At 43.8% G+C, this 27,641-nt stretch overlaps 1 protein-coding gene across 1 annotated transcript in view; it reads right to left on the reverse strand.

Annotated features, from left to right (window-relative positions):
• Ptprj (protein tyrosine phosphatase receptor type J) overlaps positions 1-18,220 on the reverse strand; it is a 51,116-nt gene extending 32,896 nt beyond the window's left edge. The window contains exons 1-6 of the mRNA XM_090349239.1: positions 18,116-18,220; positions 12,660-12,798; positions 7,132-7,248; positions 6,335-6,468; positions 4,971-5,067; positions 1,959-2,081 (exon numbers count right to left, since the gene is read on the reverse strand). Coding sequence (XP_090205365.1) covers positions 1,959-2,081; positions 4,971-5,067; positions 6,335-6,468; positions 7,132-7,248; positions 12,660-12,798; positions 18,116-18,220 — 715 coding nt within the window. The remainder of the gene's footprint in view (positions 1-1,958; positions 2,082-4,970; positions 5,068-6,334; positions 6,469-7,131; positions 7,249-12,659; positions 12,799-18,115) is intronic.
• Positions 18,221-27,641: the final 9,421 nt, after the last annotated feature.

Below are 27,641 nucleotides of genomic sequence, written 5' to 3' on the forward strand. Positions count from 1 at the left end.
TTGTCCCTGAGCTCTTCAGTCCAAGACTACTGCCCTACCCTTGAGCCAAGCCCCACTTCCCATTTTCTAGAAGTTAACTGGAGACAAGAGTCTCAGGTCCTGTGAAAGGGTATCAATGTATGTGAATTAATGCACCTCCTATCTGGCAAATATCATGTAACCTTTCTATGAATTACAATAAAAAATATGAAAAAAAAGAAGAGTCTCAGGTCCTTTTGTGCACAGGATGGTTTTGAACCTCGATCCTCAGATCTCAGCCTCCTGAGTAGCTGGGATTACAGGAGTGAGCCACCACAGTGCACATGCATGACACTTTTATCTTAATTACCATCAAGGATCCCAGAGAAATTTTGTTTATATGGGTGGTATTTATATTCTATCATATATAACAGATCTTGTGTGTGTGTGTGTGTGTGTGTGTGTGTGTGTGTGTGTGCGCGTGCCAGTACAGAAGTTTGAACTCAAGGCCTCATGTTTATTTGGTTGGTACTCTACCACTTGAGCTATGCCTCAAACCCAGACTTTTGCAAGTTATTTTGGAGGTAAGGTCTCACAAACTTTTTTGACCAGGCTGGCTTTGAACCATGATCTTCTAGATCTCAAGCCATTTTGAGTAGCCAGGATCACAGGCATAAGCCACCATCACTTAGCTAGTTAATTTTATATATGATAATAACACAAATATTCCATTAACCAATACTGTGACAATGTCATCATCCCGTATCATATAGTATGTGGAAAATACCACCATATACTCAAAGAGAATGAAAAGACCAAATAACAATTGAGCACTGCTATAATAACATCTCATAGAGCCTTTGAGGTCCCCTCAAAGGGGAACTTATCCAGATTCCTAGACCCTACTTTAAGCTAATCTACAGGTCAAATCATTTTTTCTGGAAGAGCTAGAGAACAAGTATTTTAGACTTTAAACAAAAGAAACTATTGTTTGCTACTCAATTCTAACATGAATGCAGACAGAGGCAAGCCACAAATAGAGGAGCGTGACAGTATTTCAGTACAACTTGACATACAGAAACCTGTAATGGGCATGTACTGGATTATTATTATTATCTGCCTACTATAACCTGGACAACAGAATGCAAGGCAGGTCATAAATTTATGCTAGAGCAGTATTTCTGTTGATAGAGAAAACTAATCGTCATAAATGAGTAATGGAGGGAAAGAAGATCCCAAAATCACATGTAGAAAATGATTTTAGGGTGTATAACACGATCTATACATTTATCTTAAAATTGTAAAAATATCACACACCAGAAGTTCCCCATGAGAGCCGGGAGTTTGGCCTAGTGGTAGAGAGTGCTTGCCTAGCATGCATGAAGACTGGGGCTTGATTCCTCAGTACCACATACATAGAAAAAACTGGAAATGGTGCTGTAACTCAAGTGGTAAAGCTCTAGCCCTGAAAAAAGTCCAAGGACAGCGCTCAGGACCTGAGTTCAAGCTCCAGGACTGGCTAAAAAAAAAAAAAAATTGGGGGGAGGGTGGGAGGGAAATGGGGACCATGTCATGAGAAAGGGTATCAATGTTTGTGAAGTTATGCACCTTCTATCTGGTGAATATAATATAACCCTTCTATTAATTACAATAAAAAAAATTAAGTTACCCATGAATGCTTCTGGCTGAAAGTTTACTTGTGGACTGTTTTCTTTTTGCTGGCATTTGATGTTTGTATTATGAATCCCCCCCACTCCATCACTATAAACTATTTAAAATTTTCATGATATTTCAATGAAAAACACAATGTAGGAAATACAACATCTATAAATCACCTTGGTCTCCTTTACACAACATCCCTATTTGGCAGGAAGCACAGCCCACTTGCTTACCAGTTCTATTTGTAACTGCCCGAGATGGCCTTTCAGTATCATTGGGTGTTTGTGGAAATAGCTCAAAATGATAACCGGTTCCAGGGTATAAACCATCAATGACAATACCTTGTTCGGTAGGAGTATCTTCAACCTCCTCAGTTCCGTTCTGTGTGGTAAGACTCCAAGAGGACTCCGAGTCATTGCTAGTCAAAGCTGAGACATTTTCCACTGGATTGCCTGGATCAGGGGCTGTGGGAAGATAGTGAGTGATTAGATTTATGCTCTTGAAGACAGGGGTGACCAACCCCCACTAATTACACAGAGCATAGAGGCATAATTAAAATGCCTGTCTCTCCTCTGTTCTTCTTTAGACCACCAACTACAACATAAGCCCTCAGAAACTAGTGTTTCTGGCCATGGAGCAAGCACTTGTTATGAGACTATAATCAATCTGATTTTCATTCACAGGAAAATGAGAGGGGCAGCTAGAGTTCCCCCACAGACAGGACTCGGGCTCTGGAAGAGAAACCTGGTCCTTGCTGAGTGCTCTGTCATGGACACACTACAAAACCTTTGTTTACAAAGGTACAGCAGAAACCGCTGTCTACTTTCAAGGTACCTTGCCCTTATTCTTTCCCTCATCCCACATCGCCAGAGTTTCCACTATGTACGTGATGATGGGAAATAAAAACTACATTTCCCAGCCTCCCTTGCAGCAAAGAAGTCAGGTGGTTAAGCTACACAATGTGGGCACAAGTTCTATATAGCTTCTAGGAAACGAAGCCCTAAAGGTTAGAGCTCTACATTCTTCTGCCCTGCATCCTTCCTCTAACTGGAAGGTGGATGGGATGACTGCAGCTCAAGCTGACTCTGATGGTGGCTGCTGCTGCTTCCTAATCACAAAATAGAAGCTCAGAACTCACCCAACTCATCCAACAGGACAATGACATCAGAAACTTCCTGACAAAGGGGTGGCTCTCCAGGTGGGTTAGGTCCACAGCCTCAATCTTTGAGTCAATTCTGGAGGCTAGGCCTATGGACTGTATATATCTACCTACAAAATCTGTATGCTGAATTCACAACCTCTAGTGTCTCAGAAGGAGACTGACTGCATTTACAATCTTCCAAGAGATATTCAGGTTAAAAGGACGCTCTAAGGGTAGAACCTTGCTGGGAAGACTGTGTTCTTATAAAAAGAGATTAGCCTAGGGACACACATAGACTAAAGGACAACGACATGAAGGTACAGGAAGAAGACTCCTTACCACCTGAATAAGGAGAAAACAAACTCCCAGGCACTCATTACATCCCTCTGGCAAATTAAGACATACGTCCTTCCCAAGGATTCTGTAAACCCTCCTTCCCAGGAAAAACACCTTATGGCTTAAAATAGCTCATGGCTTCTGGTTCCTACAACTGAGTCCTGGCAAGCTCTCCACCACGAAGTTGAGAGGTAGAAGTCTTCCTTTGACCCAGTAACTCCAGGCTGCACAAGCTACCTTCTAGCTTATGAAGCAAACGGATCACAGGACAGATGGTCCTCCCCGTCATTAGCACAAAGTGTGCACACCGACCGTTATTAACTAAGATTTGCTTAATTGGAAGGGTTCAGCTGGCCTTTTTTTTGGGGGGGGGAGGTTTAGGTGGCAGAACTAGAACCACATGTAGGCAAGGACCCTACCAATGAGCTACACCCCCATCCCAGCCTTCTATGGAAAGGCAAAACATATATTTTTGCACAGATTTATTATATATAATCCCAGTACATCTTCTTTAATGTAGCAAAGTAGCAACACACACACATACACACACATACATATACACACACACACACACTTTTGCAGGATAACAACATATAAGATATAAAAACATATGGAAACAATTGAGCTTTATCTTGTGTGACTGTTGTTCTTAATGTACTATGCTATTTCTCTTCTCTTTTTTTTGTCCTTATGGTTAATCTCATGTTGTTTGTATATGACTTTGTTACCTGGTATATTGTATATACATTTATTTGTTTATTTGAAATAGAGAAGGGGGGAACAAGATGATTAGGAGGGGCAGGGGAAGGGAAACAGGGACAAAAACATGAGAAGGGATATCAGTGTGTGAGAAGTAATGCATGTACTACCTGACGAATACAACTGTAACTCCTCTATACATTATCCCGACAATAATAAAAAAAACTTTCCTGAAAATAAAATCATAAATATAAAATACTTCGTATTTAAAAAGACATAAAAATGTCATATTATGTTTTCAGCTTCTTTAAATTGCCCATTGGTGTAGGCTGGCCAAAAGAAAAAAAATCAACAACAGAAAATACATTTTTCTTTGTGCTAGTCCTTGGGGCTTGAACTCAGGGTTAGGTCACTGTTCCTGAGTTGGGAGGGAGGGATTGTTTGGTTTGGTTTGGTTCGGTTCATAGTTAGTGTTCTGTAGTTAGAGCCACAGCTCTACTTCCAGCTTTTTTGATGGTTAACTGGTGAGATGACAGTCTCAGAGTTTCCAGTCTGGGCTTTTTTTTTTTTTTTTGCCAGTCCTGGGCTTGGGCTCAGGGCCTGAGCACTGTCCCTGGATTTTCTCAAGGCTAGTGCTCTACCACTTGAGCCACAGCACCACTTCTGGCTTTTTGCTATGTATGTGGTACTGAGGAATCGAACCCGGGTCTTCCTGCATGCTAGGCAAGCACTCTACCACTAGGCCAAACTCCCGGCCCCATGGGCTGACTTTAAAAAGTAATTCTCAGATCTCAGTCTCCTGAGTAACTAGGATTATAGGCATATGCCACTAACCTCCAGCACAAATACAATTTTTGAGAGGCTTTCACTATGTTGCCCAGATTTTCCCCAAATTCCTGAGCTTAATTAACCTCAGTCTCCCAAGTAACTGAACTACAGGCACACACCAGGTCCATTGGCTTAGAAAACGTAATTTTTATAATCATGGCTGTGTGCTTCATTGAATTTTCCCTTTCATTTCTTTTTTCCACCCTCACCACCCCCTGACTTCTAAAGAAACCAGTTTTATTCCAATTATATTTTCTGTGATTTTCCACATTTGCTGTTAATGCTGCACTGTGTCCACTAGGAGGCAGAAGCGAGCAACACAAGAATGGAGACAAATTCCAATACTCACCAGCACCTGCGCACACAATCTGTAACAGAAAAAGAAAACGGAAGTCAGCAGATTCATTCAGCCACAGAAAATGAACATCAGAAATAGAGCCGTTGAGGATTTAATCATGAGGAAGCAAAAAGGCCAGCTGGCCAGGATCAGGGTTTCCTGGGACATGAAATACAGAGTCCATGATGAAACATGGGTCAATTACCAAGGACTGGGTTTTAAGGAGGCTGTCCCAGTGCTCCTCCCCACAAAGGCACAGGCAGCACTGGGCCAGTCCCCACTCCTGACCTTCATGACCAACCGAAGCAGAACAGTGGAACACTGTCGAAAATTGGAGGGCCAGAAAATACGAAGAAGCCAGGACCCACTGGACCCTCTTTCCCAGAGCCACAGCCAGCTGTGTGCATGCACACACCAAGTGTGCACAGGGAGAAACCTACAGGCTTGGGGTGTTCATTGTACTATACCTCATCTTTTTCTTCTCGTCAGTAGGTGGCAGTAATTTTATTTTTAATCATGCCCCTAGCAGCTTGGGGAAGAATACATGTTTGATACAGAAGAGGAAAGGATTTAGCTGACAGTATAAATTGTAATCTTTAGGGTAGGAAATGCCCTTGGCAATATTCATAGTGACCTATAAATTATTTCCGCATATTTTAGAACTCCAAAGGAATTCAAGGTTGTTGTTCCACTGTTTAGCATACGCACGCAATCAGTGAACTGGATTTTTCAAAGTGTGGTTTTCATGAGGAAGACAATAATCAGATGGGGGGGGGCGGGAAGCTCACCAACCTCTACCCATATTTAGAATAAAGTTCCAACCTCCCACCTAGAGCGCAACACAACCCCTCTGGTCTCAGTGCCCCTCATTTTGTTTAGCTTTTTTTTTTTTTTTTTTGGCCAGTCCTGGGCCTTGAACTCAGGGCCTGAGCACTGTCTTTGGACTTTCTCAAGGCTAGAGCTCTACCACTTGAGCCTCAGCACCACTTCCAGCTTTTTTCTATGTATGTGGTACGGAGGAATTGAACCCGGGTCTTCGTGCATGCTAGGCAAGCACTCTACATTAGGCCAAACTCCAGACCCCAAGTGCCCCCATATTCTTAAAGCTGGTTTCTCCTTAGAGCCTTTATCCATGCATTTCCTCCACGCATTGTGCTGAGGCCCTTTCTTTCCATGGCCTGGCCGAAACACCACTACTTCAGCAAGTTCTGCAGCCAGCCATCACCACACCATCTCCTCTGCTACATGAACACAGAGACTGGTCTGGGTCTAGAATAGTACCTCAAGTAGGCATGCCATGAATGCACTGCAAGGTAAGAATGCCCAAAGGTAGGCAAAGGCTTCCCCAAGGAAGCCGAACTCCCCACTCCTTCTACCTTCAAGGGGATCATGACTGCAGGCCAGAACTTTTTCAGCTCAACTTTCTGCCTCCAGCCCTTGCCCTTTAGCCCAGAAGATGTGCAATCCACAAAGTCTTTCGTAGATGCCAGGAGGAGTGTGGGAAGAGTGCCTGTTGGGTAGACACACAGCACAGGAAAGCACATGTATTTTACCCAGTGATTGGAGAATGGAAAATGACAAAACCTGGACACTCTTAAAGAGAGGACAGCTAGTCCCTCCCAGGGTATTTCTCTGCATGGACATCTTCCATTCCCTCAACTAAGCATCACCTAAAAACAGTAGAGACCGAGATCCTGAGCAGGGCATCAGTGGTTCAGGCCCCGTAATCTTAGCTAGTCAGAAGGCTGAGACCTGAAGGATCAAGGTTCAAAGCCAGGCAGAAAAAAATCTATGAGACTTCATCTTTCAAATAACTACCAAAATGCCAAATCAGAGGTGAGGACCAAGAGTTAGAACACCCGTTATGAGAAAAAAAAAAAAAAAACTGAGCAAGTACACTAAATCTTAAATTTACTTCCAGCTGCCAGGGGGAGAAAAAAAAAATCTAGGTCTGGCCTTAAGCTGTACACAGACAAGTAAGGAAAATAAGACATGTCTGAAGATTAGCAACCCCAAGTAGAAAGCCCTGGTAAAGCATTGGTAACTGGTTTAACAAGCTATTCCTGAACCCTTGCATGGATCAAGTACTCTGGTGATGTGCTACATTCTCAGGAAGGAAAATGACAAGTGGCCCACACTCCAAGAGCTCAGGTGACTGATGCCCAGTGTCTACCTGCTATCTGTGTCCTCTGAGTCACACACATGACGAACACTGATGGCTGAGGACTACTGTGTGGGACAACATGCCCAAGAGCCCTGAGCTCCAGAAGTGAAAGTGCCAGGATCACATCTGGGAGGAAAAGGGAAATTTCTGGGAGATTAAAATTACAGCCTTGAGTTGTATCCTGGATGTGTTTAATCAAATGCACGAAGAATGCTGACTGCTGGCACTGTTCTCCATGTTTTTAAATACTAACTCAATCTTCCAAACTATCCAGGGGAGTCATGAGTGACAGGCAAGCTGCAGAGACTGGATCTGAACACAAAGACTGAGACTGCAGGGTCCCCGTGTTTCATTCACCACTGGCTACACTGCCTCCTCCCAAGCAGGAAAGCCTAGGACTCAAGGAGATCCAAAAATTAACTTCCAAATATATTATCCACATATTCCTTTCTAATGTCCATGCTCAAAATTCCGTGACAGATTAGATTGAGTTTCTCCTCTTGATTCTTGCAAAGGCCCTCCTGCACCAAGCAAACCTGCCTGCCCAGGTTCTTAACTCCCTGCATCTGGTTTCCCAAAATAGTGTATCAGCACTGTCCTCTGAGGTTCAGGCACCTAGAAGTCCACAGGGTAGCTTTTGATGCCTCATGATTCAAAGGGGGTGCACAGGGGAACAAATACTACCCTTTGGTGAACTTTGTGGACCCTGACTGCACTGCCTGGAGTTGCTACAGCCCCTCTATGAGGAGAGAACACCCACTGCAAGACAACTGACAGGAAAGAAATGACCATACCTGGTTTCTTGAGCTCTTACCAACCAACACTAGATCTTTCTACCTCCCAACTTCCTGTCTAGGGAGACAAAACACTCCTCAGTATTTAACTGCGCTGTCCATAACTGTTACCAAGAGTACACTAGTGATTGATTGGTCAATCACAGTATAAGATAACTAATTCTCATATTTAACCCTCACTTTTACTGATGAAGACACTGTAAAGCAGCTGACTCCTTGTCCAGGACAAACAGAGCCAGGACTCAAGTCTGGAAGCCAGACACCCAGTCTCTCCCAGGTACCACAGACAAAGAAAAGCCACTCATAAATAATACCTGTGAGACCCCTGACCAGGTGGGCACTTCACAAAGACTTTAAAGGAATGCAGTCAACACCAAGTTCATCTTTCCAAACTGAAGTCAAAGACTAACTATGTCTGCAAGTGTGATGAGAGGAGACTGCCTCCTAAATTCACTCCGCAGGGAAAGGAAGGTCCTTGGGCACCCCTTCCTAGCACCTGACAGCTAGACAGGGCACAGAGGAGCCTCAGCTCTTCTTGCTCCTAAACAGTCTATGTTGAGAACAACCTTCCACAGTGGGCCTCCACCACTTTCTGGTCCCCAGAAGCAAGGAAACAAGCCATCATTTCATAAGTTCCTGGCTTAGACCAACCTGGTGCAATTGGAATCTCAATCCCCACTCTACAGATAATGACTACTTTGCTCCAGGGACGCAAGGAAAAATGTTAAATGTATAGGTAAGCCCTTCCTTTTCTACCCTCAGCTTCCTCCTGTTGGAGAAAGCATGCAAAGACAGAAGCTCACATCAGGCTTCAAGACTGGTCTTCTCCTTCTGATTCAAGATGAGGCATATTTCCATCGGACTCAAAAGGCCCATCCATCCCCTATGGAAGGCTCAAGGGACACTATGGGGGGGAGGGGCAGGACGGAGTGGGGGAATAAGGAAACAGGTGTCACAGCAACACTGTTTACAACAACCAAGAGTTAGAAACGACCCCAAGTCAATTAACAAATGAAAGGATAGACTGACTAACTGTGGCATATCTATACAACCCATATGGCCAAGGATTATTTGACATGAAGAATAAAGCACTGATTCAACCTACAACAAAGACAAGTCTCCAAAAGATCATGTTAAATGAAAGAAGCCAGACACAGAAGCCCACACTGTGTGGATTCATTTACATGAAATGTGCAGAACAGGGAACTCCACAGAAAACAATGCAGACCAGCATGAGCAGGGCTAGCAGGAGCGGAGGGAGGGCTGGCTGCTGATGAATTCCGGACTTAGGGTTCTCCTGGTTGGCAATCTAAAGAGTCTGGAAGTAGATGAAGGTGATGGCTGCAACGCAGGATAATTTCCACAATATTACAGAGCTTCACACTTCAAAATAGTCATTTTTATGCTTCATAAATCTCACAAATTAGCATGCCCGTACTAATAAGCACCCACAACTGGCATCTACTGACGTACCAATCCTGGAGTCACACATGTATCGATCTTATTAGAGGCAGGCAAGAAAAAAAGTATATAATCTCCAATCAGATCACCTGAGGACATCATTCAATGCCACCACTTCTGGCCCATGGAAAGCCAGAGGTCAAGGGTAGTCCTGGTATGCCACTTAAGGCTCAGATTCCTCCTGAGTGGACAGAGAAGGCGACAGTCCACCAGAGCACATGGTAGGACACAGAGCTCAAGTCACATCGACCAGCATCCTGTGAGTCTAGAGGGTGACAGACAATGTGGTCAGGAAGTTCGGATCCCACCAGGCACTGGTGCCTCACTCCTGTAATCCTAGCTACTCAGGAGGCTGAGATCCAAGGACTGAGCTTTGAAGCCAAGTCAGGCAGGGGAAATTCCTCAAGATTCTTATGTCCAATTGACCACTAAATGGCTGGAAATGGAACTGTGGCTCAAGTGATAAAGTGCCATCAAAGGAGAGGGAGGAAAGCTAAGGGATAGTTCCCAAGACCCCAACCCCAAGTTCAAGCCCTAGTACCAGCACAAAGAGAAAAACAAAGGTTCAGGTCCATTTTCCCTGGCCTTCGTGCTCTGGGATTTGACATGTACGTGGACCATCCGTTTCATAAACTACACACTCCTTTGAGCCTACCACCTTTCCTCTTGTCTTAATACTCAGTGACCTTTGACTCCCTTCAATTCACACCCCCCATGCCTCTTCCTCAGGCCCTGCACTGTCCCTGGGCCTTGGGATAGGTGTCAAGATACAGCAGGCACCTAAGAAGGGTCCTGACCCCTTTCATTGTTTTAGACACAAAACAAGCATGGAAAGAAAAGGACAGAGCAACGTGGTCAAGGCAGCCCAGAGCCCTATAAGGAAATACCACCTAACGAGTAACTCCTGCAGGTATTTAATCCTAATGGATTTTTTTTTGGGGGGGGGGGGTCTTTTCAGTTTGGGTACTGGGGAATTGAACCTAGCATATGCTAGGCAAGTGCTTTGCCACGGAGCTATATCTCGGCCCATGGATTCTAGTTGTTTCACTGTTTCAACCCTGAGCCTTTCCTTCCCGGCCCATCACTGTGCTAAAGGTATTGTATTTATCATTTCCTTTAAACCTTCCACCAATCCCAGGAGGCAAGGAGCTGTTTACCCCCATTTTACAGATGTAAACACTGAGACTTAGAAAAAATAAAGGTCCTGATCTGAGTGAGCCTCTTGCAGCTAGTAAGTCTAAGATTCTGGCCTAGGTCTGCCTGACTCTGAAGCCCTTCACTTTAATCTCTCCCAGGAAGCACTAACCTCACCCCTGGGCAAGTCTCAACTGAGACTAAAGCTAAAGACAATTCCAAGGCTACAGGTGCCAAAAGCCCTGCCTGTCCTGAGCCTTGGGGACACGTTCTACAAACACGCACTAGAACAGAGCAGATAAAGAAGCTTCCACACCACTTCGATGAGAAGCGGGCTTTAAGAGTAAATTCAAAGAAGGCTGGATTTGAGCAAGTGACAATGCTTTAGGTTTTCCTTTATCTGTGTTCAGTGTTCAAGGGTGGGAAATAAGGGACTGAAAGCACCATGGGTAACAATAGACTCTTTATCCTCCAAAAACCAAGCCCCCACACACCATATGACAATAGTTATTTTTACTCACTGACGTAATTAACCAAAATGTGAACTGCTTCAAGCAATGTTTAAAATGGAATACCATTTTATGGGATTTGGAGCATGCACAGATCGTGATTCTGAAAGGCCACCATTCTTCCCTGCTCTCCATATTCTTCCCTGTGAACATTACTGAACAGCTCCTAAAAATTCGGTCCCCAAAAGGTAAATCATACCAGAAAATGGCACACGGGGTGGGTCCTCCCCCCTACACCAGAAGCCAGGCACAAACACCACAGCCAAATTTCTCAGGGGCAGGTGTGGTATTGTGAGGTGGCCCAAGTGCTCAGCATCTGAACCAAATGGAGAGGGAATGTAAGGACAGCCAGCTGCATGGTAAGTGGCACCCAGGGCACCAGACAACAGGCAAAGCCAAGATTTGGACCAGTTTAGTCTGGCTCCGATTTTGATCCCATCATACAGAAGGACTGAGAAGTGTCCGTACAATCCCACATACAATTCTATGCCCCAGGAGGCTTCAATGGGGCATACTACATGTAAAGACCTGCTGGCTCTGCCCTTCTCCCTATCTTCAGGCAGTTGGAGGCATGACAAACTCTTCCAAAGACACATGATTCTAAGAATGGTATGGAATCCCTGAAATCCCAGCTACTCAGAAAGTAGCAAGTTTGAAAAAACTGAGACCAGGCTCACAAGTATAACTTGTAAGCTAATTCAAGAGGCTGAGATCTGAGAATCTGGTTTAAAACTAAACCAGGAAGGAAAGTCCATGCAATTCCTATCTCAAATTAACTACCAAAAGGCCAGAAGTGGAGCTATGGTTCAAATGGTAGAACACTAACCTCAAGAAAAAGAAAAAAAAAAACCCTAAGGAACAGGCCAGGCCCTGAGTTCAAGCCCCAGTACCAGTCACTACGCGATGACAGCCTGTCCAAGTAAAGGCACAGCTGTTTTTAAAAAAGTGATACACCCACCCTTTGAAAGGAAAGCAGGCAGAAAGTCCTATCATAGCCAGGCACTAATAGCTTAATATCTATAATCCTAACTACTTAGAGGTTAGGATCTCCAACATCATCAGCAAAAAGCAAGACTGGAGATAGGGTTCAACTGGTATAATAATACCAAGCCCAACAAGCAAAAGCCCGAGGGGAGAGAGGAGAGAGGAGAGGGGAGAGCAGGAAAGGAGGAACGTAGGAGGAGTGGAGGGGAGGAAGAGAGGAAGGAAAAATCCCATAATAGACCCAGACCATGCCACTGAAACTAAGGCACAAGTATCCAGTCTGCTCAGCAAAGCTTATCTCCAATCTGCAAAGAGGGCTGGAGGCTGCGAGCCCTTTCTCCACATCATATGACGGATATAGGGATGCAAAGCTAGGACTCCAATGTCTGCACTGATTCATAGTGGGTTTCTGTTTTGTTTTCTAAAACAGAGGTGTGCTCTATCATCAGGTTGGCCTCAAACGTTCAGCCCCAGTGCCTCAGGCTCCTGAGTGCCAGGGATTTACTGGGGTGGGCCAACACACCTTTTTTCCCATTAAACATTGAAAGAACTGGGCTTTTTTTTAATTTTTAGCTTCTCTAAACAAAAACAACAAATACATATGTATGTACACACACACACACACAACTTCTCTGGCCACAATTAAGCCACTAACAGGATCTGGGTGTCAGCCCTCGTTTACTAAGGAGTAAGTGCTTGATGTTCACAGCCACTGGAGCACTGTCTGCCCAACACTGAGGACAATAGCAGTTGCCAAGCAACACAGCAGCCTCGCGGCTGCTTTTCTCCATCAACTGTGAGCATGTAAGAGGGAGCAAATAACTAAGAGCAGCCCCACTCCTCATAATTCCACCCACACCACTTATGTTCCCACTGCCCCCAAAGACATCCAAACACGTGACTTTTGGTGAAAAGTGTACGCACACGAGCTATTGACTTTCAAAGATTCTCTCTTTGGAAGAGATTTCGCTCTGGCAGGTGTGAATAAAGAACACAAGGTGAACATAAAATCTACCATGTCGCCACTGCCGGCTTCTAAAAGCTCTCCCCATCCCCTCAATCCCTCCTGCCACTAGCCCTATCCCCCAGCAAAGTATACAGCAGTTCCCATTCTTCCGCTAAAGGCTTTCATTTCATACCCTTGAACCTGAACAATAGAAGCACTCTGCACATCCTACCAGCTCTGCCGTGCACAGCCCATCCCCCCTCCACACATGGATCAACAGCCAATGGCCACCATCTACCAAGCCCTGAGATGCCCAGGCCCAAGGAACTCCTGATGGAACCCCCCACCCCCCACGTCCCTGCTGCCTGGCTGGGTCTGTTTCCCACCTGTGCCTCCGTGCCTCCCCATCCCCCGCTCCCAGATGGAGACAAAACATCAGGGCTCCACAAGTTTATCAACTCTGCCTTCCACCGACTATAACACACAAAGGGGAGCTCACAGGCTGCGTGCGAGCTGTGAGTCCAAGTAGTAAATTGAGCCCAAAAGCTCAGGGACAGTGCCCAAGCCCCAGGACTGTTAGTTACATTTCACTGAAATGGAAAATTGTTAGCAGAAAAACCTAAGAACTCACTGGTCACTACCACCTGACATTTCTGAGGTCGCTTTGAGAGTGAAATGGTACATGGGGAAGACAGCCAAGGCTTCCAGGCCCTCAATCAAACCAGAAGGACCCCATCAGCAGGTGTGGGAAGTGGGACAGATGGGGCTTTACAGAAAGGCACGCTGATTCAGGGACGGGATGTAAGGTAATGGGTACATTTCTTTTCAAACAGTGTTACCCCCTCCCTCATTTTCTCCTCCTTCTCCTCATCCTCCCCACACACACATCCCTTCCCCCTAAAACATTTTTTGTGTGTGCCAGTCCTGGGGCTTGAACTCAGGGCCTACCTAGGCACTTGAGCTTTCTCAAAGCTAGTGCTCTACCACTTGAACCACACCACCACTTTTAGCCTTGTCTGTATACGTGTTACTGAGGAATTGAACCCAGGGTTTCATGCGTACCAGGCAAGCATTCTACCACTAGGCCACACTCCTGGCCTTAAAACTTTTTTTTAACTGTATTTTTTTTTTCTTTTCTCTTTTGGTACTGGGGATTGAACCTAAGATGTTGCACTTGCTAGGCAAGTCCTTTGCACTGAACTACCTCCCAGCCCCCTGAAACTGTTTCTTAAAAGTATTTTTAATAGTAAAAGCAGTATTTACCAAATTATTGTGACAAGTATTAAATGATATAATCCATGTGAAACACTCAGTATACAAGGGATACACAGTTAGTATGAACTATTATTACCATTATCATCATCAGAAGTTCTCCCAAGGTGGGATAGAATAAAAAAGTAAGGAGTCCTGTGAGCTTTTTTTTAAAAAAAAAAAAAAGAATAAAGCTCAGCCAGGCATGATGGTTCATGGTTTGCCATGGAGATAGAGCCCTCAGGAGATAGAAGCAGGAAAATCATGAGTTCGAGGCTGGTCTAGATAAAAAGTACAGACAGAAACAGAAAACTATTCTTCAGTGCACAAGACTGACAAGCAGAGAAAGACAAACTGGTATACTGGATTCTGCCACATAAACGGAAGAACTTGAGCTCTAATCCTCAACCTGTCCAAATCCTGTCCTCACTGCCCATCTCTTCTCCCTCTCACAACCAGAGCTGCACTGAGCCCCCAGAAGGTCACCACCTTGCCTCAGTCCCAGACTCTGCCTGCCTTTCTGTAAAGCTCCATCTGTCCCACTTCTCACACCTGCCAGTGGGGTCCTCCAAGTTTGATTGAGGGCCTGGAACCTTTGGCTGTCTTCCCCATGTGCCACTTCAGTCTCAAAATGACCTCAGAAATGTCAGGTGGTAGTGACCGGTCAATTCTTAGATTTTTTTCTGCCAACAATTTTCCATTGCAACAAAAACACACATACATGGCTGAAATGTTGAAATAGCCCAGGACACTGCAGCCGATCTCAAGTCAGGATTGAACACTCACCATCTCCCAAAACAAGATTTCAAGGAAAGGGCACACCACCAGTCATCATCCTCTCTAAGAGACTGGCCTTTTCCCGTAAAGTCACCTACACAAATCACATCAGGTAGACACTACCAAGGCATGAATGCCACAGAGTGGACATTTTTACTTGACATCCTCCGAACTTTCAAGAGAATAAGAAGTCTGGTGAAATAGCCAAATATTGGGAAGCTGGTGAATCAGAGATGACCCACAGACAGTCAGGCTGAGATCAGGAAATAACAGGTAATTCTTCAACATCTCATCCAGCCCGTTGAATGCCCCAAAACCAGTGGGTTGGTCAACTTTGTAAAAGGCCAGACAGTTCATAGTCCAGATTTTCAGGCTGCCTGACTTTGCCAGCTGTAGGTTTATTGATGCCAGCAACTCCCCCAATAAAGATCATGGATGTATTTATTAATAAGTATTAAACTTGTTTTTCATATAATTTCCCCATGTCATGGGTTATAATTCTTTGATTTGTTTTCCCAACTATTTAAAACCACTCTTGGCTCACAGGCCATCCAAAAGACAGCAACAGCTGAACTGGGTACCCAGGCTGTTATCTGCTGACCCTACCCTAAATCACATATTTACTCTTGGACAAATCCCACAAATACAGGCCTTCAGTGGCTCTGCGTAAGGGCCTATTTGTCAGGACCAACTCCATGTCCTTGGTTCTGCCAATTACTAGCTACCATACTGAGCTAAATCTTAATCTTCTAGTCTGAAAAATAAGTATTGCGACCCTCCTCTACCCTCCAATGCTTGGGAAAATGAAATGAAATGCTATCAGGCCCAAGGCAAACATTCAAGAGAGGATAACTCTATTATTATTATTGTCGCTGTTTCTTTGCTTTGGGCTAGATGTCAGTCAGTTCAATTTAAGGAAGCACACAGGGTCTCTCAAGGCTGGTTAGATTTCCAATTGGAAATCTTTGGGTGGTAAAATATGGGAAGGAATAAAGTCTTTGTTAATGAATACAGGGCATTAGGGAAATAAAATAATTTGAAAGGTGAGTCCACTATCACCAGAGGATGGTGCCTATATATCAATTACGAGTCACAGAGCTGCCTCTAAGAATGGCTCCCGTGACCTGCACACACACAGCCTGACCTCCTTCTATTAGCACTAAGCATGAGCCATGTTATTTTCCCATGTGTTCACTTCTTCCCTGCTAAGGTACGATACCCACACACCACCTCCACGGTGCCCTAGCTTATCATCTACCCTGATGCACGTGCCCTCAGCACTGGCTGCTCCCAGGACTCGGACAGAACTAGCCCCACCTCGTTTAGAGCTGAAGTTGATCAGGTATATGTGAACTTCAGAGCCTGAGGGCAAGCAGTGGGGATGCTATGTGATTAAGTCATCATACTGCATGAAACGTTAGGAGATTATCAAGCCAATTTGTCTCTGTTTAGAATTGAGGCAATAGAGTTGGAAAGGTAGACTGAATTCCTACCTAGACCTGGACCTAAAACTTCAGCCATCCACCCTCCCGATCACTGGTTCTCATCCTCACATCAGGCCCTGCCCTGAACACAGGAGGGACACCAAGTAAACGTTTCTGACAGTTGCACACAGGTCAACAACAACAAAAAAAAAAACCACACATACACAAATAGGAGGATTTCACTCCATGGATGGAATTCCATAATTTAGAGTAAATTATCAGTGTTTTACATTCTACCACTTTAAGCTCCACTTTGTCCTATTTTGAACCTGAAAGCATACACACTTTTTTAAAAAAAAAAATGGATGTATTCAATGTCTCCTTAAAGGAAAGTGACTCATAAAAAGCAGCCACTCACATTTTATATGCACTTGGTTTTTTTTCCACGAAAATGAACATACTTCAAATTCCCCGTACAATTCCCTGATGCCATCCCCTCCTCTGACTACTACTGACAGACCAAGTTTCCTCATTCTTTCTTTTGCTCAATTAGTTCCAGCCATTCTTCAGCCAGGATAACTTCACAGAACCTCCCAACCCCAAGAAGAGCATCAGTGGGGTTTACTTTAATACTAGCACTCGTCTTGTTACCAGTACCTAGGTGTTGTCATTGTGCCCATCATTGGAAGACTCAAAAGCTCACAGGTGGCTGGTAACATGACAAGCAAGATGGTCAGCTAAGAGGATGATAGGAGAAAGGAGTAGTTCCACTTAGACACTGGTGGGAGGCGGAGGGGGGGAGGGGGTGGACTGAAGAAAGCAACTGAGCAAGGAAAGAGAATTGAGAAGACAGGGGCAAGAAAGCACAAGTAAGTGACTCTTAGCCTTTAGGTATCAGAACCAGCTGGGGGACTTGGTTAAAAACAAGAAAGCACCATCCAGCATTGGTAGCTCACACCTGAAATCCCAGATACAGAGAAGGCTGAGATCTGAGGATCAAGGTTCAAAGCCAGCCTGGACAGAACAGTCTATGAGACTCTTATCTCCAATGAACCACTAGAATAACTGAAAGTGATATTGTGGCTCAAAATGTAAGGGTGCTAGTTTTGAATAAAAAGAGCTCAGGGACAGAACTCAGGCCCTGATGTGCCAAAGGCAGGAAGGGAGGGAGGGAAGAAGGGAGGGCGGGCTAGTACTACCCTACTTCAACTATCCTGAACCTTGACATTCTCAGCTCTCTAGGTAACCTAAATTCCCTATCTGAAGTTTGAGAGCCACTGACTTGTATAATTTTAAGGAGGATGCAGTCCAGCAGGCCCCCTCAATCTGAATTAGACACCACCCCCAGGTCTCCAAGAAGGTCTGGAACAATCCTAAGGGGTAAGGTGGGAGTTGTTCCAGTTTGAAGAAACTTCAACTCAGAATAAACTTTAAACAGCCTTAATTTGGGGGGGGGGATGGGGCAGTTAATGACTTTTAAACAAGGAAGGAGTCTGTTTTTCTTGAATCCAGTAAACTACAACCAGGCTACTCTTGAAGAAGAGACAGTGTTTCTTCAGTTGCCCTATAAATGTCAGACATCTTCATTCAGTTCTAAAACAAATCCAAGCTATCAGTGCCTCTTAGAAAGTCATCCATCCCGCAGGCCTAGACCGAGGTCCTCCTGAGAGCGATGATCCCTGCCAGACCAAGTGCTGCAAGCATTTTTCATACCAAGGTCAGGAAGAACAATGTTCTGCCACTCAGCGTGTCATAAATCCACCTGCTGCCCACTGACTGGCACCAGCCATCCACAAGCACATTACGGGACACGTTCATGGCCCCTGGCTTTGTTATGCACTTCCAGGAAACGAAGGCATGATGGATGTAAATATATTCTGCAAACAGCAATGAATCAGCATTTCACAGGAGTTCAACTGTGAAAGTCACAACTGGGTTTGAGTCTCTGCTGTATGGCTCACTAGCCAGCCACGTGACATGGAGTCAATCACAAAGCTCCTGAAGTTTGTGTGTCTGTGCACACACCTGGGGAAGTGCAGCTGCTTTGTACCATAAGGTGCAGGTGTGGAGCCAGAATACCCAAAAGTACATGCCTAATAAATGCTAGCTGGTCACATTCATAAGCAGCAATATTTAGCTTTGAACGAAAGGTTCCCCCTTCTCCATCTCCCCCCATCTCTCTTTCTCTCTTTTCTCTAATCCATAATATCTTATCCAGTTGAAGATAATTACTATCAACAATAACTGCGCCACACTGCAGAAAGAAATTGCATTTCAGAGAGGGAGTCACTCTCTTCCAAAGTTTGTATTCACAAAGAAAAAGCTAAAATTCTCCAAGACTCATAAGTCCAGTCCATCTTTCTTTGCCATCTAATAAAACACTTTTTATTTCCTTTCATGGGCTTAAGCTTCACTAAAAGGCAAATTGTCTGAGGGCATGCTGCTGAGACAACAGGACTCTGTGTGTGCTCAAATAATCCCCTGTTCCAGTTGACTGTTTTCTATTTTTCTGAATAGACACTGTACAGAATCAGGAATCAGAAACGGTCCTGTGATCTCCCTAATTGCTTCCACAGACAAGTCCAAAATGGGTAAAATTTTTAAAAGGCACAACTGATTCCAACCCTAAATGCTCCTCCAGGAGCCCTCAGCCTTCTCTTCCCACAATGCTTTCCTCTGCAGCCAGCCTTCATACCCCAGGGTTGGGCAAGGATTCAAATGGCAGAAAGGGCTGTCCCTCCAGACAAGACCCGTCTGCCCAATAAAGGCCAAAACTCAGAAGAGGAAAGCCAGGAAGTCGAAGACAACATGTTCTTGGGCATCCATCCTCTTGCTACCCTGAAGCTGACCCAAAGCCCAATTCAAAACCCAGTATTTGAGAGGAGCTCGATTACAAAGAACTTCCACATACTAAAAACATCTTTAAAGGCCACATACACAGTCATCCCTTGCCAGATATATAACAAAGCAGGGGAGGAGACAGAGAGAGAGAGACAGACAGAGACAGACGGAGACAGAGACAAACAGACAGACAGAAGAGAAACAGAGGAGGGAGCAAGGGAAGGAGGGAGGGAGGGAGAAGTCAATAAAAGAAGCTTACTGACTGAATCCTAGAACAGAGACAAATCACAATAGAGGCCAGCATATGAGTCTCCTCCCCTCAAGACCCAACATTATTCTACAACTCTCCAAATTCATTGTATTGAACTCATAAGGAAACAGCTAGGTTCAGCTATTCAAAAGATTGGGCTGAGAAGCCCAAGCAGAGGCTAGTGTCTCATTATGAAAGAGCACTATGTCCACATTCCCAACAGGCTGGACAATAGAACAAGATTGACTGCAGACATCCAGCTCTGATAAAGTCATCTTCACACTCAGTGTGCTTTGTGCATGTGTGTATGTGTGGGCATGTGTGTACATGTGTGTATATTCCAGCATATGATAGTCCTGATGCTGAAACTGAGGGTCAGGGCACTCACCTGAAATTTTTTTGCTCAAGGCTGATGCTCTAACACTTGAACCACAGCATCACTTCTAGTTGAGAGACAGGAGTCTCGTAGATTTTTCTGCTTGCACTGGCTTGGAATCTCAATCTTCAGATCTCAACTTCCTGAGTGGCTAGGATTACAAGAGCTACCCATGCCAGATCCATCACTACACTTTGCCTTCAGTATCTCAGGATGGTACTCAACAAGCTTCATATTGATTATTGCCACTTACCAAAGAAATGAGTTTCAGGAAAGTCATTTTGGCAAAATTTCTTGGTGACAATCTATTTGAAAATCTAAGAAGGAATTGCCTACTCTAAAATGTTTTAGCAAATTAAATATCAAGCGGAGGGAAAAAAAATGTACTTAGTCCCTGCTGTTCAAAGAAAATTTCCTTGCTCACACTAGGGCTTCTGAAATCCTGCCAAGTTTCAGATGCTGAAATATGAATGGGATTAAAAAGGATTAAGACAGAGTAAATGCTATTAACAGCTCTTCTATTGCATGCATCTATCTTACTCAGGAGCCAATGACCCACAAGGGAGAAAGAAGGGCTGCAAGAGAACTGAGCTCATTCAGCACCCGCTCAGTGGGGACATCAAGGTCAGCAGTGAATGCTGTGCTGTGTCCAACCACAATCCTGTGCCTGTCAAAAGTCCACATTGCTCACCTTGACACATAATCAAAGAACACTTCATCACAGGTCCCCAGGGACACAGAACCATCAGCCACCAGTGGCTTCCAGTTTTTATTTTACAACAGCAAAGACCTCATGATAAATTAAATGTTATGTGAACCACAAATAAAATTCAGATAAAAGATAGGCATTGGTAGTTCACACCTGTAAACCTAGCTACTCAGGAGGCTGACATCTGAAGACCATGGTGATTCCAAGCCAACCCAGGCAGGAAAGTCCCAGAGACTCTTATCTCCAATTAACCATCAGAAAACCGGAAGTGACACTGTGGCTCAAAGTAAGAAAGTCTAGTTTTGCACAAAAAGAGCTCAGGGACAGTGCCAAAGCCCAGAATTTAAGCCCCACGATCAAGGGGAAAAAAATCAGATGAAGGCAATGATTATTAGCAAGCCTTCATATTTTAAACTTCAAGTTTATGACACTCGCTCATTACAAAGTATCCCACCAATTTTCACAGAGGCAATTTGGGAACACAGAAAGGTAAAGTCATTTGGTATATTCCATCCATTTCTACATTTCATTCGGTTTAATAAAATCCTGATTCACAAAGATTTGCATTTGTAAAACAGTAACAGTTTTAACAATTCATCTCCATTAAATAGAAAGTGAAATTTTATTCCATAAAAAAAAGCTGGCAGTGCAATGGGGCATGGAGGGCTGCCAAAGGTTTTTAATAATTTAAAATATATTTTTTTAAACTTTGAAGCAAAGATTCAATGGAACTCCTGAAATAGAGAACACAAAATGTTTTCCTTGAGAAAGCTTTTAAACCACAAATATCTGTACTCAAAGATAAGCTTACCTAACAGACTTTTTTTAGGAATTAGTATTTTCTCATTCTATAGAACCAATATAATCTTCATACCAAGACAAGTAAGTAAAAGTCACAAAAGGAAAGTTATACATGATCATAGATACAAAAATTACAAACCAAATTTTAATGAAGATAAATCTAGCAAAGCATAAAAACAACAGCATCACACACAAGCTAATGTGTTGTAGGAAAAAAGTGTGACTTAGAAAAAAGAAAATATAGCCATGTATTACAGTATCCGATTTAAAGAAAAAAATCTACAAAGTTCACCTCAATGGATACCCAAAAAGTATCTTATAATACTCAACACACACACACACACACACACACACACACACACACACACGCGCGCGCGCGCGCGTGTGCACTGTAGCAAACCCTAACTGGAAAGAAACTTCTTTTACTCAATAAAGGCAATACACCTATGTTTATTGTAACACAGTAGCCAAAATACAGAAACAACCTAAGTGCAAATCAAGTCCTGGGGCTTGAACTCAGGGCCTGAGCGCTGTCCTTGGACTTTCTCAAGGCTCTACCTCTACCACTTGAGCCACAGCACCACTTCTGGCTTTTTCTATGTATGTGGTACTAAGGAATCAAACGTGGGTCTTCATGCATGCTAGGCAACCACTCTAGCACTAGGCCAAACTCCAGGCCTTGAAAAAAAATTAATAGAAGGGTAAATTTACACACATGAACACACAATCACAAATATTGTTATTTGTAACAACATGGAAAGAGCTGGAGAGCATTATGCTCAGTGAAATAAGCCAGACAAAATAATACTTTATGATCTAATTCCTACACACATTCCTCACTTAACAATGGAGATACAGCCTGAAAACTGAGTGACTAGGCAATTTCATCATTATACAAACATCATTAAGAATGTACTTAAAACAGCTAACGCAAGGGCTCACGCCTGTAATCCTAACTACTCAGGAGGCTGAGACCTGAGGATCTTAGTTTAAAGCCATCCCCGCACTAAAGTCCATGAAACTCTATCTCCAATTACAATGCCAGAAAACCAGAAGTGGCACTGTGACTCGAGGGGTAGGGCAGTAGCTTTGAGCTAAAGAGCTCAGGAACAGATCCGAGGACCAGAGTTCAAGCCCCAGGACTGACAAAAAAAATGTACTTAAACAAACATAATTGGTCCAAGTCAATCACTTGATGTTGTCACTTGAAGCAAATCAAGAGTCACAGTATAGTTCTAGAACTGAATAGCGCTATACAACCTGTGGGTGTGAACAGGAGAGGAAAATTGGGAGAGAGCAAAGGAAAGGATGACATTGTCCAAAAAGAAATGTACTCTTTTACCTGACTTATGTAACTGCAATCTCTCTGTACAATACCTTTATAATAATACAAAACATTTTAAAACCACAATAAAAATGACAGTAAACCCAAGATTTGAAGCCTCTGAGAGTGTAACATGGCACAGTGCTGCACAATAAACTTCGTAGCAAGTAGAAATAGACTCTAATATAATGATTGCAAAGTAGAGCATGGCTGAAACACACACCCATAACTAGTCTTTTAAGAGCATAATCAAGAAGTATACACTGTACATAACTGTAATACTGTGCTTCATCCCTATGCTTGTATGTGGCCTTTACACCAACATCTATACAAACACATCGCAATGAGACATTACGATGGTTGAGGCCCTGATGAAGAAGGGATTTCACAACTTGCATTATATGCTGTCATATATGCAGTTTGTTGTTGAAAATAAGAGGAGAGAATACAAGCAATAGAGATATGTAAGTCAAAGGGCACATAATTTCAGTTATGTAGGATACGTAAATCTAGAGAGCTAATTATTACAGCACAGGACACATGGTGAATCAACAGTATATCCCATACTAAAAGTTTTCAAAGATAGGTTTTAGGCACTAGTAACATTCCCTTGCGCCTCCCCCCACCAGGACCAGGAGATAGGTAAAAGAATGGTTACTTATATCATATGCAATAACCAAAAAAAGTGGGCCAAGGCAGACATTCATTATCTGGGAACATGGGTAAATGCAGATCTCACACCAATTATAGAACAAACTGGTAAAAATGAATAAGCTACTGTAGTACAACAGGATGGATGAATCAGAAAGCTGGTAATGAGTGGAGAGGAGAGCAAACCACAAAGAACCATGAGAAATCCCACCTTAATAAGCAAAAAATAATCAATGCATTGCACAGAGGTATGCACAAACATACCACAGAACAAGGTAATGTGGAGTTCAAGCAGATATCAGGACGGTGGTGATCTGGATGGGGGGTGGGTATGTGATACCCTGCAGAAGCAGCACAGGTGGTTGAAACAACTGGACAATGGATTCCTAGTATGCTTGTTATTACTGTATATGCAACTCTTCTTTCTGATTATCAAATATTTTATAATGGAAATGTTGAACCACTTACACAATCCAGCCTCATAAGGACAATGGCAGCAGCTAACACTTATCAGGATACAAACAGAGGCCAGATGCTGCACAGCTTCCACAGATAAAATGTAAAGTCAGGTAACCTGCCCAAGGTAGCACGGCCTGGTGGCTGGGCAGACAGGCCCATGCCCGTGATCTATACAGGTAGAAGGATCATAGTCTGAGGTGGGCCCTGAACAAAAACATAACATCCTATGATAAATGAAGCAAAAAAAAAAAAGAGGGAACTGTGGCTCAAGTGGTAGAGGCCTATCTAACAAGCACAAGGTCTAGAACTGAAAGCCCATTCAAAAAAATTTAAAAGCGACTATGGTTAGCATGCATGAAGCCCTAGGTTCAATTTCTCAGTACCACATAAATAGAAAAGTCTGGAAATGGCGCTGTGGCTCAAATGGTAGAGCAGAATCAAACAGACCTCTTTCTTCTTTGTCAGTGCTCAGTCCCCACCATTCACTTGTCTGTGGTAACTGTCAGGTGTTTCCCTCATTTCCCCAACCACAGTACTAAGTTCAGGAATATCTTGGCTGCACCATTCCCCCGCACCCCCCACCTCCCGCTCCCAAGTCCTGGGCCTTGAACTCTGGGCCTGGGCACTGTCCCTAAGCAACTTTTGCTCAAGGCTAGAGTTTTATCACTTGATCTACAGCTTCAATTTTGGCTCTCTCGGTAGTCCCTTCGAGCTAAGAGTCTCTCAGACTTGCCAGCCTGGTCAGGCTTTGAATCATAGCCCTCAGAATCTCAGCCTCCTGAGTAGCTAGAATTAGATTGGCTTAAAGATCCAGTGAGATGGTGACCACCAGCCTTTTGCATACTTCAAATACTCTTCACACATGACATAATTTTTTCTTCTTTGCAAAAGTGCTTACTGAGACAATTTGGGGATATAAGCTGCTACCCTTATCAGTTCATCAGCTACCTCCACATCCCATGAGAGTGGCTAGAAGCCCTTACCTTTCTAAAAGAACAGCACCTTGGGGGCCCACAAGTAACTATTTGCCCTGCCAGAGATTACAACCTACGAACCTCAGCTGGGACCTTGCGTGTTGTCCAGTTAGCAGCCAATCATTTGCTTCTAGAAAAATGAAATGAGAAAGGGAAGGAACAGAGCCCAGCCCAATTCTTAGCAAACTCTGCCCACCTAGGGCCCCACCACTACCCCTATCACCCCAAAACCAAGCTTTTAGCTCTCTTACAGCCGGGAGACATCTTCCTGTGAAATAACAATTGTGCATTAAGATCAGAGGTTCATGAAAGTTATTTCTAAAGAACTGGTTGGTTCACTTCTGTCCGGGTCTTAACACCAATCCTAAGGAAGCAGGTGAGCTTGAGAAATTTTCCAAATCACCTGAAGAAATGAAAAGTCACACCCAGAGCAGAAAGGGAAAAGGTGTCACATAAACAACTACAAGCTCTTCCCTTGGAGGAAGCCAGTCTAGACTTGCCTTTAAAAGAACCATAAGAACTGTGAGGAGTAAGACTTCCTCTCCCTATCACCAAACACTGTTAACTAAACAAGATCTATCCTGCCCCGAGGTTTCTAAAGGGTTGTATTTTGAAACATTTTTCTTTTTAAGACAAAAATCTCACTAGACAACCTAGAATGGCTCCAGGCTCTTTGTGTAGCCAAAGTTGGCTTGAAACCAATGATCCACAAACCTCAGCTTCCTTACAGGCCTGTGTTAGCATCCTCAGCTTGGATGCCTAAACTTTTAAATACACATGCACACATAATTGGACTTTAATTCCTCACACAAGGAAGCAACCCCAAAATGTAAATTTATGATAAGAGCAAACTATTATAAAGCTCTTCCTATATTCCAAGAAACTTACCTCACTCAACATCTTAATTCCAGAACCATTTTTATGAGACATGTGATACTATTGTTGCATAAACTTGAGATATACAGAGAGGGAAGTGTAGGCAAGTGCTGGGTCAATTCCCTGAAGAGCTAGACACCAAGAGGAGAATGTAGCCACTGGATAAGGACTTGGCCTGAATGACTCAAATATGGAGAGCACTGGCCACAAGCCCAGGCAGGAAGGACTGGGTGACCTATAATACCTCCAGGAAGAAGCCTAAGGAACAGGAAAGCCAGCAGCCCCAACATTACACCAGTACAGAGCCCACACTTGTCTCAGGGGGAAAAAAGGGGGGATATTCCTGGTCACCAGCCTTCCAGGATACTGTCAAACTGTGGATCAGAACAGGGGCCACATCCCAGTGCACAGGAAAACAGTGTACAAAGTAGGTGTCAACCTAATATTAGCTTGGAAGGTGAGTGGACACACAGGATACCCTAGTATAAAGACCCATCTCTGAAGGAGGCCACTGGGCTCAGCTCTAGCTCTCTCCTCATGACTTAAAGGGAAAAGGCAGAAGTGAAGAACAACCAGCCCATCTAGTAAAAGGCCAGGAGTTCTTAGAACTCCTGGTCCAAGTGAAACAAGAGTCTGGGAAGGAGAAACCACCCTTCCTTCCTCCTATGAAGCTTGGACCATCAGTACTTGGAAGAGAGAGAACGAGTGGCACCAAGAAGAAAGGGAAGATATGTACAGCTGGACACTACTGCTGTGTGTATGCTCGGGGGCTGCTGCCATGCCAAACGCTGGCCCATACTAGTGATCAGGAAATTACAGTCTCTTCTATTCAGTAAGACTAGTGAGGTGGAGGGAAAGGGCAGAACATCTGCTTTGTTGACACAAGAACAGCACAGCTCTAAGGACCCGACCTGGGACAGTTCATTAAATCCTTACAACATTCTCAGGGTAAACTGCAACTATCCTGACTTTACAGAAGACGGGAAAGGCAAGGTACTTCCTAGCTTAAGGCCCGGGTGCAGGGGGTTGTCTGCCTAGGGGCTTCTCTGCTCCATACCTGCTATACAAATCCCTTGTCCTTTTCTGTGAAGTACAAAGCAAATTACACTCTATCTCACAAAAGCTCTTGGAGTAATGGAATGCATGAACTCCGTTTGATAATTTGTATATGGATGGACAGTAAGACACTATATATATATATATATATATATATATATATATATATATATATATATATATCTTGGGGTGGGGGGCAGTCCTGGGGCTTGAACTCAGAGTCTGGACATTGTCCCTGAGCTTCTTTTGCTCAAGGCTATTGCTCTACCACTTGAGCCACTTCCAGCAGGAAAGTTTGACTTTTATCTACAATTAACTACCCAGAAAGCTAGAAGTAGAGCTATGTTTCAAGTGGTAGAACACTAGCCTTGAGCAAATAAGTTCAAAGACAGCACCAAAAAACAACAACAAAACCTCAGGAGGCTTAGATCTGAATATTCCAGTTCAAAGCCAGCCAAAGCAGACAAATCTGATACTTCAATTAAACAGCAAAAAAAAGCTGGAAGTAGAGCTGTGGATCAAGTGGCAGAGCTCCATCCTTGAGCAAAAAAGCTAAGCAAGAGCTTAAGGCTCTGAGCTAAAGCTCCAGTACACATCAGACACTACATTGAAAATGAACTATATAGCTTGTGGGTAGGGTTGGGGGGGGGGGGACTGAGAGAGTGAGAAGGAATTACATTATCCAAAAGAAATGTAATCTTTACTAGAATTATGAAGCTGTAACCTCTCTGAACATCATCTTTGTAATAATAAAAAATAAAAAGACTGAGATGGCTCAGGCAAAATCCATAACATGATCCGATCCCATCAGGTGGCAGGTTATAGGCAACTGTGCTTCTAACAAAGGACATGGCTTCCTTTTATAACTAGGGGGGGGGAGCCTCCCGGCCACACAATACATAGACTAGGGTCAACAAAGACA

Source organism: Megascapheus bottae, chromosome 16 (genome assembly GCF_031878675.1).
Source record: "Megascapheus bottae isolate mThoBot1 chromosome 16, mThoBot2.hap1, whole genome shotgun sequence".
NCBI classification, from domain to species: domain Eukaryota; kingdom Metazoa; phylum Chordata; class Mammalia; order Rodentia; family Geomyidae; genus Megascapheus; species Megascapheus bottae.